The sequence below is a fragment of the Leptidea sinapis genome, chromosome 3 (genome assembly GCF_905404315.1).
Source record: "Leptidea sinapis chromosome 3, ilLepSina1.1, whole genome shotgun sequence".
NCBI classification, from domain to species: Eukaryota; Metazoa; Arthropoda; class Insecta; order Lepidoptera; family Pieridae; genus Leptidea; species Leptidea sinapis.
The window spans coordinates 1,515,868-1,528,657 of record NC_066267.1 but is presented as its reverse complement, the minus strand read 5'-3'; the positions used below and the strand labels follow the sequence as shown (position 1 = coordinate 1,528,657).

The following is a 12,790-nucleotide window of genomic DNA, read 5'->3' as shown; positions in this document are numbered from 1 at the left end:
ATATGAAAATAGTCTTGTCCCTTATTTTCAAAAAAAAAATTACAAAATTAAACTTAATGTTCCTAGTCGTAGTCTTAGGAAACCGGCTTTGTTTAGCATCGGGTCTATCTGACTACCGGAAAAATACCTTTTTTCCTCATTGTATGCGGCAGTTCAACAAGCTTAACCATGATGACCGTTTTGACTTATTTACTTGTAGTCCTCGTGTAGCTAAGAATTAGTTTCCCAAAGACATTGTCCATGTAAATCTAACTTAAAAAAAGCACTTAAGCTCATAAGTTAGAACTTATTTTGTATTACATTATTGTTTGTGTGTTGTAATTGGCATATATTAATCTATTTGTTGTGTAAAATTTTGTAAAAATGACTGTATGTTTTGTAAGGCCCAAATAAAATAAAAAAGTGTGTGTGTACTTATGTATGCACACAAGAAGTTATACTTCTTTGGCCTAACGAAGCAAGTCATTAAAATGATTTATTCCTCGTTCTATTCTACGTTTTTAGAAAGAACAATTTTGTAAAAATCTTGCAAGGATGGCTTTGACAGTTAATTATTAATTAATAATGAATACGGCTTGAACCCTTTGCCTGTCCTAATAATGGACGAAGAAACCAAAAAAAAAATAATGAAAGTCGACAACGTCAGAAAATTTTAGGAACCAACTTCAACCTGTTACTTTGATGTGTTATAGTGATGCGCGCGCATCTAAAAATTTCACTCTCATAATTTTTTCATAACGCGCCTACAGAAGTATAACTTCAATAAAAATAAAAATTATTCATTCAATCTCTCTGTTCAGATCTGTTCAGAAGTGTTTCTGATAACGGTATCTTTATCGGAACGCGGATGTATTGTTCACCATGGTTTTTCAAGTTTGTAAGATGAACGAATATTAAAAGGAGAGAAAGTGGAAGATGAACTGCGCTCCAGTAAAGAGAATAATAGGATACTAGAAAGAGATTAAAAAGACCATTGTTGATATCTTCATATTGTAGATGTATGCACTGTGAACTAATTATTATGTTTTTTTTATGACATTAGGGACGAGACGAGCAGGACGTTCAGCTCATGGTAATTGATACGCTGTTCATTACAATGTAGTGCCGTCAGGATTCTTGAAAAACCCAAACATTCTGAGCAGAACTACATTTGCCCAGTAATTTCAGCTGCGGCGGCCTTCAGACTGAAACACAGTAATGCTTACACATTACTGCTTCACGGTAGAAATAGGCGCCGTTGTGATACCCACAATCTAGCCGGCATCCTCCCAATGGTGAATGAAACCTTTTAGCATTATTGATTTATATAATATGTATGTAGGTAATACTATGTTTCTACTCTGTATCTCAAACAATAAATGAAGTCTTGGTTGAAACAATTGCTACAGTAACTAAGTTGATGATTCATTTTGTGAAAAACTAAGTGCTTGCTTAACGAGAAACAAAGTGATGGAGAGATAACGTAGATACTGATTACATTAAGAGTCGGGAACAATAACTGAAGCAGCTCATGTCAGTTTTATGAGCCACGCTTATGTTTGATACACTGAATCTATTTTATGTTTTTTTTAACAATCTAGAGATAAAAGCACCCGCTGTACTCACCGAGCTTCCAATTAGCACCACAGTATTAGATACATCGCTGCTCCGGTAGGCGACGCCGGCCGCGGCTCCCTTACGGATCCGCAATGTATTCTAGCAACTCTATATTATATAAATAATATCTCATTACATTTTAATGACTGCTTTATGAGTTTATAATACCTCGACTTGATTTATCGCATGGTTATTTCATACTGTATCCACTGCGGGTTGTGTACAACGGTAGACAATGATCGGTCGCTGTATTTAGGTAGGTATTATGCTAAAAAATCTCACAGAGACAATTAACAAAATATTATGTGAACCGCGTCACACGTCAGGTACACAATCCAATATAAATGTAAATGTAAGTTTGTTTATTACGCTTTCACGCCGGAGCTACTGAGCCGATTTTGATGAAATTTGGTGAATCCACTAGAGCTTGGACTTAGGCTTCATTTTATCCCGGATCAATCCATGATTCCCGAGGGGTTTGTGTAATTCACGTCGATGAGCTACAACTATTCCAATAGTAAGTTTAGTTTGCCATTGCAATCTTCCTCGATATAAGATTTAAGTATATAAAATTTTGGGAACGGTAGCGAAATCGGGAATCGGAACCGGACATGGGATTATCTTTAATTCCAAACTTGTTTATTAATAAAAAAAACTCTTTATCTACGCGGACGAAGTCGCGAGCATCAGCTAGTATCTGTATAAATTTGTTTCGATGAATTACTTAACTTTGTTCCTTACCATAAATAAAATAAGCTAAGAGTAATGTACCACAGTAGCTTATATGGTTGAACTAATAAGGCAACAGTGAACTTCTTATAACTGATTAAAACCAAAACACACTCAACGAACAGACACACACACCAACATAAATGCATAGTTATGTAGTGTGTACATATTACAACTAATTATACACACACATGCAGCTAATCAGTCGCGCGATATAATGTGTCAACAGATAAAAAGCGGCCAAGTGCGAGTCGGTCTCGCCCATGAAGGGTTCTGTAGCAGCAAGTAACATAATATAAAAGTTGTTGTAGTTCGTTGTAACTATTTATGACGTATTCAAAAAACTTTTCGCTAGATCTCGTTCAAATCAATTTTCAGTGGAAGTTTTCATGGTAATCTATCATAATTTTTTAGTTTTATCATTCTCATATTATAGAAATTACGAGGGGGGGGCACATTTTACCACTTTGGAAGTATCTCTAGCGCAATCTCAATATAATTTTTGAAGACCCATCCATAGAACCCCACACGTATGGGTTTAATGGAAAATTTTTTTTTGAGTTTTAGTTCTAAGTATAGGAAACCTCCAAAATGTATTGTTTTTTTTTCTATTTTTGTGTGAAAATCTTAATGCTTACAGAATACATCTACTTTCCAAGTTCCAACCGTATAGTTCTTATAGTTTCGGAAAAAAGTGGCTATGACATACACGGACGGACAGACAGACATGACGAATCTATACGGGTTCCGTTTTTTTGCCATTTGGCTACGGAACCCTAATAAACACGTGTATTAGTGTCTGATCTGATTGTCCGGCATTGGTTGTGATGATACAAAGGTTAAAGTCCAACTACTCCAAGAAGTACCCACTGTGCACTTCCTATCACATTCTATTTGATCCAAAATCATCACACCTCAGTAATTATTGCGTACAATCATGTGTGTAGACACGCGCGGACGATTGGAAAAGAGCGGTGTTCGTTAGTGCCAACGGGACGTGGCATTTATGTTGAGCGTCATTGATTGTCATTTAAAAATCTTAATATATATAAATTACGTGACACGTTGTTTGTCCGCGATGGACACCTAAACTAATGAACGGATTTTATTGGGGATTACTTCATGGAGTGCAGTTTGCTCCAACTTGAGAGATAGGATAGTTTTTATTTCGATTTTGGTCCCATAATTATTTTTATTTTCAATATTTGTTTTGAATGGACATATTTTCTATGAGAGAATTTAGTGACGCACGGTTTGACAGTTCCGCTGTGAAACAATTTCGTTATAACAACAGTGAGCATTTTTTACGAAATAATTCTTGATGTTTTGAAATATTATTGGCAAATTCCTATAAAACAGCTTTTGTTTTTTATTATCTACAGAACAAAGTCTGTCGGGTCAGCTAGTTAATTGATCCTACCAGTGCAGGCTGTAGTCATCGATACCGGGGGTGGCCCGGCGGACATTTGACCGGCTTACAATCATAAGAGAGACGTTAATATGTTAATTTATTAGCTGAATCAAATTGTTACTCCTGTATAAGACCGTTTTGTTTTATAGGAACCATGTCAAAAGTAACACATTTTTAATTTCACCAACAAGGATGTAAATACTACGTAATAAGAGGCGGAACTGCCTAAGTAAAAATTGAAACTTAGTTTAGTATGAAACGTGCAGTGATTTGACATAAGTTTGAAATATAAGTAACTAGTTGACCCAGCAAACGTTGTATTGCCATCATAGTTAACAACTGTCAGTAGTTAATCTACCAACTATAGGTAGCTAAAATTAAGTTTGTTTTATACCTCCTGAGAAAGTTAGAAAGATACAAAGATTCTAATTAGTTATTAATTTTTAACTTATTCTTTCAATTTGATTTCTGAACGACGGAGGACACATCAAAGGATAAAACAAAATTTTTGTTTTTATTTATTTAGTTTTGAGAATTTTCATTTTTATTTACCTTTAAAACCTTCCCTGGACTTCCACAAATAATTCAAGACCAAAATTAGCCAAATCGGTCCAGCTGTTCTCGAGTTTTAGCGAGAGTAACGAACAGCAATTCTTTTATATATATATAGATTACAGTATGGCGATTGGCGACGAAGTATTATCCGGCTAAGTCTGAAAGCGAACAGTTGCTTAATTAGTTTTTACTACGTTTTTTGCAAGATTATAACCGTCATCTGTGAATCAATCAATGAGTGCACGTTTCATACAATCTAGTTAATCGCATTTTCTTAAAGAGTTCGTTACGCTGAATTTCGACGTGTTTTGTTAATTTCAGCATCAATTAGATTATTTTGAATTATATTCAATAAAAGGTGATGAAGAAAATGTCTGATAAATATAAACATATGATATGCGTACACAATTAATTCCTCGAATATTGACAATAATAGTCAATACACAGTGTCTACAGTCTATAATATATCATAGTTATTTGATGTTTTTTTTATGGAAAAGGAGTACAAACGAGCGTACCGTAACGGGTCACCTGGTGTTAAGTGATCACCGCCGCCCTTATTCTCTTGCAACACCATAGGAATCACAGGAGCGTTGCCGGCCTTTAAGGAAGGTGTACGCGCTTTTTTTGAAGGTACCCCTTAATGTCGTATCATCCTGGAAACACCGCACAAGGAAGCTCATAACACAGCTTTGTAGTACGTGGAAGAAAGCTCCTTGAAAACCACACTGTGGCAGACCACCACACATCCAGTTGGTGGGGATGATATCCTAGTTTGTGGCGTGTTGTGCGTGGAATTGGGCGGCAGGAATCAGGTGAAACTGCTCTTCCCCGTGATAAATGCGGTAGAAGACACAATGAAGCGACGTCTCTACCCAACGCCAAGTGATCCAGCCGTTCACAGAGCACTTGATGCTGTTAATAAGATCAATAGCTTTTTCATTACGGCAACTTAATATTGTAGTGTGTATTGGCTATTTGTAAAGATACCTTCGTGTGTGGAGTCTTGACACTCAATGGCATCTTTCAAATTTTGTAACTTATATAATGCGCTTCGTGTTATTTTACATTGAAATTTATAAAATACAAAATACTTACTGATGATATGTGATCCAAGTGTCTTTCTAATTTCTTGTAGCATTATTTTTACAAAGTTTTAAACCATAGTAGTTTCAATTATTAGCAAAGTTTAACAGAACGTGTGGAACGTCAACATCATTGTTCGAGACTGGCTCGTGCTCCACTTGGGTAGTATTAGGTGCCGCTCTTTACGACTACGCCTGCGTTATCTAGTTGGAGCACAGCGGAGACTAAACCTTAACCTAATCGTACCTACATACTTATAATATGATATAGAATAGAGCGGACGACACCAAATATGTGAAAAACTCCAAAGAGCGCTTAATGTAGCTACCAATTTAAATCTTTTTAAAACACATTTGAAAGTTGAATCAAAATGGTTCATTATTCAAAGCTATATTTCAATTCAAAGCGTATCTGCTGTTTTTTGAATATTATTATAGTAATTGTAAGTAATAAAGTATGGATGAAAATTGATGAAAGTACTGATATATTTTAATGACTTTCTTTGTTGACTTAGGTACCTGTTTTAATAACATTTAAATTATTTTTCGCGTAAGACAGGGAACATTAAAATTATTTCTTTTTATAAAATAAAAATATTGATGTTAGAGTGTTCTGTTTTCAGAAGTAGGTACCTGAACTTTTTTGTGCTTTTTGAGATCACAGATATCACTAATAGATGAGTTCCAAACATATTATTAAGACAGAAAGAAGAAGAAGTTTTATATTTAGCAATTAGATAGTCACAATCTATGGTTAGTAACAAGCTTTATAGCTTAGATAATTAATAACTCTAGATAGACACCCATATTCTAAGTCGTTACCTCGAAAGTCCCTCGACTCGAACTCAGTCGAGGAGGCCCCAAGGAATGACTTGAAAGGAACTCAAGTTTGGTATTCATAGTTGTCAGTTTGAGGAATTCATGAGGTTCCTCGAATGAGTGTGAGTCGAGGTAAAACTCATGAATTACGTCATCGTTTGGAGGAATGCTAACCTTATTATTGACGATTTTTTATCTGTGGCTTTCAACTTCTTGTGTCAAGTGATTAGTGAAGTGTTAAATGAAAGCGAACACATAAATAAACAAATATTAACGCAGCGTAATTCGAATTCCTTAAATGCACTTGAAAACAAAACCCATGTTTTGCGCAAAAAATACTGTGATATTTGTGAAGTGGGTGGCTTGGAGAAGAAAATATTTTGTTCGCTTCGCAGTATACAAGTGAATTCAATCGTGTGTTGTCCTTATTGAGCAATTATTTAAAATGACTGCAACTGGAAGACAGCTTTTCAATGAAGCCGAAAAGATTTGTCTGCAGGAGTTAGTGATCAAATACAAATTAAATTCGATAGCCACTATGGGGAGCGCAGTGGCTAAAAAAATCCCTGGCTTAGCTTAACAGAGGAGTACAATGCCATAGAAACGAATTCAAAAGTAAGTACTTACTGTAGTTGAAAATATATTTTATTCTATTATATTCACTTAAGGCAAACTTTACGAAACATTTGAGCAATTATTTCTTTATCACTTTATTTTTAGAGTACTGAAGCTCAACTTAAAAAATGTTGGGACCAGGCGTAAAAGTATGTTGGCCTTAGAGAAAAGGGAAAGGATGAGGACCGGTGGTGGTTCCTCTAATGCTTACATACCTAGTACCTGTACTGGAGGATGCTCTCGCTGAACAGACAGATGTGGAGTTGGCAGATGTAATCGACAGTGATAACATACCTTGTAGTGCAGGTAAATAACATTAAAGTACTTCTGGTACTTACTGCTTTAAGTTTATTGCCATTTGTGATTTTTTATGACTGTTTTTCTGTTTGGCAGTAATCCAAATTGATGATGTGATGTTGTTAGACATGTCATCTCAAGTACCAGCAGTTGAACATGTGTCAGAAAGAGGTAAAATAACCAACCTTTTTAAAATTATAAAAAATAATATTATGTTATTATATATTATGTTTATTGTTAAGTATTAATGTTATACGTAATTTTACAGAAAACATTATAAACACTCCTCCACATTTGACAGAGTTGGTTGGTCCAGGTTGACTGATTATAGTGCAGCTCCATCACAAGGTAGTTATAAAAATATTTTGTCAAAGTTTAAAATGAATGTACATTCAATTAAATTAAATAAATGTTATACCTGAACACATTATAATAACCACTTAATTAATGTCTGACTGTTCATCACTGGTGTCTTTTCTTATTATTTGAAGATAGGGGATATAGAGCCTCAACTCACCATGCTGATTAAATACTGGTTGATGGGCTTAGATAACTTATGGCAACTCTTTACATTTATTATCAGTTGTTAGTGGTAGTGACTGGGTCGACAGTTTAACTTGTTCTCTATTGATGGTATGGTTAGAGAGACGGAGACCACAGGCCTATTGTTATTATTTAAAAAAAAATCAATAAATGTCTGAAATTGTTGTTTTACATTTACAATATAGGTCTTATTATATGATTTACATTTCAGAGTCAAGAAATATACGGACCAGAGTGATTCAAGAAGAATTTCATATCCATCAACAAACATATGGAAAATCTCAGAAAAGGGAAGTGGAGCTGCATAAGCTCAGAATAGCTGAGAAGGAGTGGATGGTGAAGGCAGCAGAGGAGATTTTTCTCAAAGCCAAAACTGAGAGAGAAGCTGCAGAGGAACTTCTCCTCTGCAATAGAGCCAAAAGAGAAGAGGCTGAATTAAGCTTAAGAATATTTAAAAATAAAAAATTTTGATAATTAATTTAGTATTAGGTTGTATGTATATGTTTATTTCAATTCTATTGTGTAATAAAAAACTTTATTGCTTAGTATTCATTCATTTATAAATCATCCAAAAATTTAGTTGTGAACAGTATTTAACAAACTTATTAATAGAACAATAATAGTAAAGATTAATATTTAAATTTTCCTTAAAGTAACATTTAAAAAAATAAAGTAACATATAAAAAAATGTATATATGTATAAAAACATAATAAGATGTAGGTGTTAACTAAAATGTCTTGCTATAAATGCAGCCCTTATAACACTACCTCGTGCTGTATCACCAGTGTGAGGTACTGGAACTACAGCAAGATTGGTTAAGGGTTCAATCATTTCTTGATTGGTCTCAATACTAATATTATGTAGCACAGCACATGCCACTATAATATTACATGTATTTGACAGATTATTTTGTAGTTTTCTATTCAAACATGCAAATTTTCTTTTCCATATCCATTAAACCTTTCTATAATATTTCTAGTACTGATATGGGCCTTATTATGTTTGAATTCAGGTTGTGATTGTGGATTATGGACTAGTGTGTATACACTATAGATTGTGATTGTGGATTATGGACTAGTGTGTATACATACATGTATATGTATGGTGACTGTGCATAACCACTATCACCAATCAGTAAACCTGCAATTTCCCCTTCTTCAAATCTCATATAACACCTGCTATTATTAAATATTCTAGAGTCATGGACAGATCCAGGCCAGCGTGCTACGATATCATACATTTCCATCCGAGGGCCACATACTATTTGCACATTAATTGAAAACCAACCTTTACGATTGCGAAATACTTCGCCGTTTTGTCGGTTTGGATTTTTTATTGGAATATGGGTACAATCAATGCATCCAATAACCCCAGGAAATCCAGCAACACGATGAAATTGAATCTTCACATTAGCTTGCTCAGGGACGTCAGGAAATTTAATGAAGCGCCTTATTTTTAAAGCTAAAGCTTTCGATACATTGGCCACAATCTTTGAAACGACTGATTGACTTATTTGGTGCAAGTCGCCGCAAACAATCTGTAAAAATACCGATTAAAGTAAAAATGTATACATACAAAGCTTTGTATTGCAATTTTATGAATGTAGACAAGTTATAAGAATACTTACTTGAAAGTTTCCAGTTACGTAAAATTGTAAAGCTGCTAGCATTTGGATCACGGGTGGACTCGGCAATCCACGATTTCTGTCTCCAGTATTTTGGAAGAGCAGGGGTAACAAAAAGCTTGCCACAATATTTTTGGTGAAGCGGAATCTTATTCGAAATTCATTTTCATCATAAATTTCCATCGGATTTTCTGCATCTCGTAAATATCGTCGCGATAAGTAGTCGTAAGGACTATCGTACATATATTCAATAAAACTTTCGAAAGACATTATAAAAAATTAATAAAAATAATGTCTTTTGTAGCTAACAATTACTTATAAACTTCCTCAAGGTAGATGGCGATCAACCTTACATTTGACAGTTGGTTCCTCGACTCAAACTCACCTCGAGTGAGGAAGGTGTTTGAGGTAAGGACAAAAATTACAACTGTGAATATGAAAACCCCTCAGAGAGGTTGAGTCGAGTCGAGGAAATCGTGAGTTTACGACTTAGAATATGGGTGAGAGTCTCTTTCTGTTACACAACTGATAAAATTTATTGTTTCTTTGAATCATTTACTACCGTAATTGTAACGCCTGATATCTTTCCGTAGCAAATAGTTTATTAATGTAAGTTATTAAGTGAACTAATGTTGTCGCGGTACTCTCGCCCAGTCCTCTGGGTACAAATCTGTCTAACAGACATTAATTCATAAAATATCTACCGACTGTTACCTATCATGTTTTTCCTCATACTCCTATAGTACATTTTGCTAGTAACAGTAAAATTTGAATATAGGTACAGTACTATGTACTAAAATTATACATAGATTATTGCAATGGCGAATGCTACACTTTCGATATTTATTGCGATCTCTATATACGATATATTTGGATCTCAATCCAGGATCACGATATTTATCGAGTGTGTAGTATTTTAATGTATCACTGAACTTAAAACGGATCGCTGGATTCCTAAAAATCCAGAAATCTTCAATCTGTATTAAGTATTGCCGAAAAATATCGAGCATATAGTCTCTGGTCGATATTTATCGTGTTAATATCAATGGAGGAGGTCGCGCTGAACGAGACTGCCATTTACGATATAATATATAACCATCTATTTCTTCGTACAAACGAATCTAATTCAATAAGATTACGTGCGTCATTTTATCTCTGTGTGGAAGGCAATATTTTGACCATTTCTATCTCTTCACGTGCCTTTTTAATGCTAATATAATATGATAGCAATACAAGTCTTTTTATATAGTCACTCATTGCAGTAATCACAATGCACGTGTTTGGTGAATCAAATTTATCTCTGAACTGGTGCGATCCGTATCGAACATGTAGTAAGCCAAGATCCGCTCCAGAATATCACACGACATATTTTATCAAATATGTAGCACTTGCCAATGACTTGCAAAACAATATGTTGATCTGTTCGGATCTCGGCCAGGTAAGTACGTCATGAATGTTACGAACACTGACACGCAATGGTCCCAGCTGTCTTTGCCCGGGAAGCGGTCGCCAGTGACGCGCGGGGTGAGGTACAATACACTGGGTACTGAGTACCGCAGGCCGGTAGAGGTGGTGGGAGCCACCGCACCTCGCGAGGCCACGCCCCTCGCCCCGCCCCCTCTACCTTCATGTAGCCCTCGGCCCTCGCCCTCTCAGCCACAATGCCACAACGCCAGCCCGCCGTTACATATAACATTCTGGACAAAGTGAGGCAGGTATGACTTGAATGTTAAATGTGCTTAACGCTCATATGAACATACTGTTATATTGTTTACACTGTGACATTATTTGTCTTACTAATGGTACTTTAAAAGTTTGTGAATCAACTTGTTTGGGATCTCATGTATCGACGGGTGTGCCCCAGGGCTCTATCTGTGCGCCCAACTTATTTCTCATCTCCATTAATGACATTTTTTTGTTTTATTTGCAGGCGACATCTCAATTTTATTTAAAGTAACACTACAAAATTTATCTTCGGATGATGTAAATAATGAGATCCCTAATGTGGTCCACTGGTTTAATATAAATAGTCGTTGGTGTGTTAAATGAAAACCAAACACAATACAAAATCTATAAAATTTGTAACAATTAACGCAGAAGATATTTACCCTTAAAATAAACTTATTTGGTTGGGCTATCCTTTTATTTAATAATTACCTAATTAGATTGTAAACTCACATCGGGCCCCATATAGAAAGTCTATTGAACAAACCAAGATATGCAATGGTTGCAGTTAAAAAAGTTCGCAGGTTTAATATCGACATAGACACTGATAAATTGTTTATTTGAGCTATAATCACGGTGTTATTATTGCCTACTTTTATTTACATCGCTATCCAATATATAAGACAAGCTGCCTGGTCATAATTAAATAATTTACGCTACCAAATATTTAGCTACCTACATAATTTGATATATTTTTTTAGCTATAATACCTACCTGAACGAGAAACATCAAACGACTAGCCTTCATAAGATAAGTAGGTAATTATTATCAAAGAAATTGTATACGTCACTCTTAATGAATTTAAAAAGTAAGTACCTACATAAATAAAAGCTGATTAAATGGCCTTTCATAACCTAGCACACGACTTTAAAAATGCATAAAAGGCATCTAATTGCTCAAAATTGGTTCCTTTAGAATTCTTTCTAATTTCTAATATACTAGATACTACTACCGCTTCGGAAACAAATAGCGCTCTGAGAGAGAAGAGGCGGCACAAGAAACTCTCCCAGCATTCTTTTTTTTTGCGCTCTTTTCAAAAGAAATATATAATATTGTACTGTCATTTCTATAGCTATAAAATAATCAGAATCTAGTCCCAGGCTGTCCGATCACTTAGATATTCAGCTGTGGAGAACTAGGATTTACGACAGAGCCATTTTTTTATTAAACATTTAAATTTATTTGGAGATAATGCCAATGACTGAGATTTTATTATAAAAGTGTATACATTTACCCTTAAAGCTATTATGTATCTTATGAAGCCTACTAGAATTAGTTACAAGCAATCCCTTATTTCTAGTATTATAATAATGAAAATCACTATTGAGAGCAAAAAGGTGATGTTTTTAAAGATGTGGACCCATGTGATTATAATAATATTAAAACCTATTTATTTCCAATCTATTATTAAATTACATTCTAACAGTTATATTTCAGTTATCATCTATGATTACATCCATTATAATAAATATTACTTATTAATATTGTTACAATTATTTACCTTTTAAATATATATTATTTATATTTTACCTTACCTTTTAAATATGAAAACATATAATTTTTATTAGCATTAATAGCTGTTGTTATGTACTGTCTTCATCATTATTGATTGGAACCCCTTTTTGGGTATAGACCTCCTCGTGCTTATTTCAGTCTCTCTGTCCATTGCTTTATTTTTCCATAAGTTTCCTGCTGTCGCTTGAATGTCTTCTATCCTCCTTTTCCTAGGACTGCCACTGAGGTCCATCTATTGTCTATAATCCATGGTATTGAATTACCCTTATAAATAT

General features: G+C 34.7%; 1 protein-coding gene and 1 long non-coding RNA gene across 2 annotated transcripts; one reads left to right on the top strand and one right to left on the bottom strand.

The window, feature by feature from the left end:
- Positions 1–6,230: 6,230 nt before the first annotated feature.
- Positions 6,231–8,195, top strand: LOC126979497 (uncharacterized). Its single transcript, XR_007732824.1, has 5 exons — positions 6,231–6,810; positions 6,916–7,116; positions 7,204–7,278; positions 7,376–7,455; positions 7,862–8,195. It is a non-coding gene; the product is annotated as an uncharacterized LOC126979497 (long non-coding RNA).
- A 258-nt stretch (positions 8,196–8,453) lies between these two features.
- LOC126979467 (putative nuclease HARBI1) lies at positions 8,454–9,763 on the bottom strand. Its single transcript, XM_050828791.1, has 2 exons — positions 9,279–9,763; positions 8,454–9,188 (listed from the first exon to the last, which is right to left on the bottom strand). The coding sequence occupies exons 1-2, from the start codon at positions 9,543–9,545 to the stop codon at positions 8,685–8,687; spliced, it is 771 nt and encodes a 256-aa protein (XP_050684748.1). The 5' UTR covers positions 9,546–9,763; the 3' UTR covers positions 8,454–8,684.
- Between the last annotated feature and the right edge of the window lie 3,027 nt (positions 9,764–12,790).

What these genes read in the sequence shown, in the direction of transcription:
- LOC126979467 (XM_050828791.1), bottom strand. Translation starts at nt 9,545, where the DNA reads ATGTCTTTCGAAAGTTTTATTGAATATATGTACGATAGTCCTTACGAC. An exon ending in ACGTAACTGGAAACTTTCAA is followed by an intron (nt 9,189 to 9,278) that starts GTAAGTATTCTT and finishes GTATTTTTACAG; the next exon opens with ATTGTTTGCGGCGACTTGCA.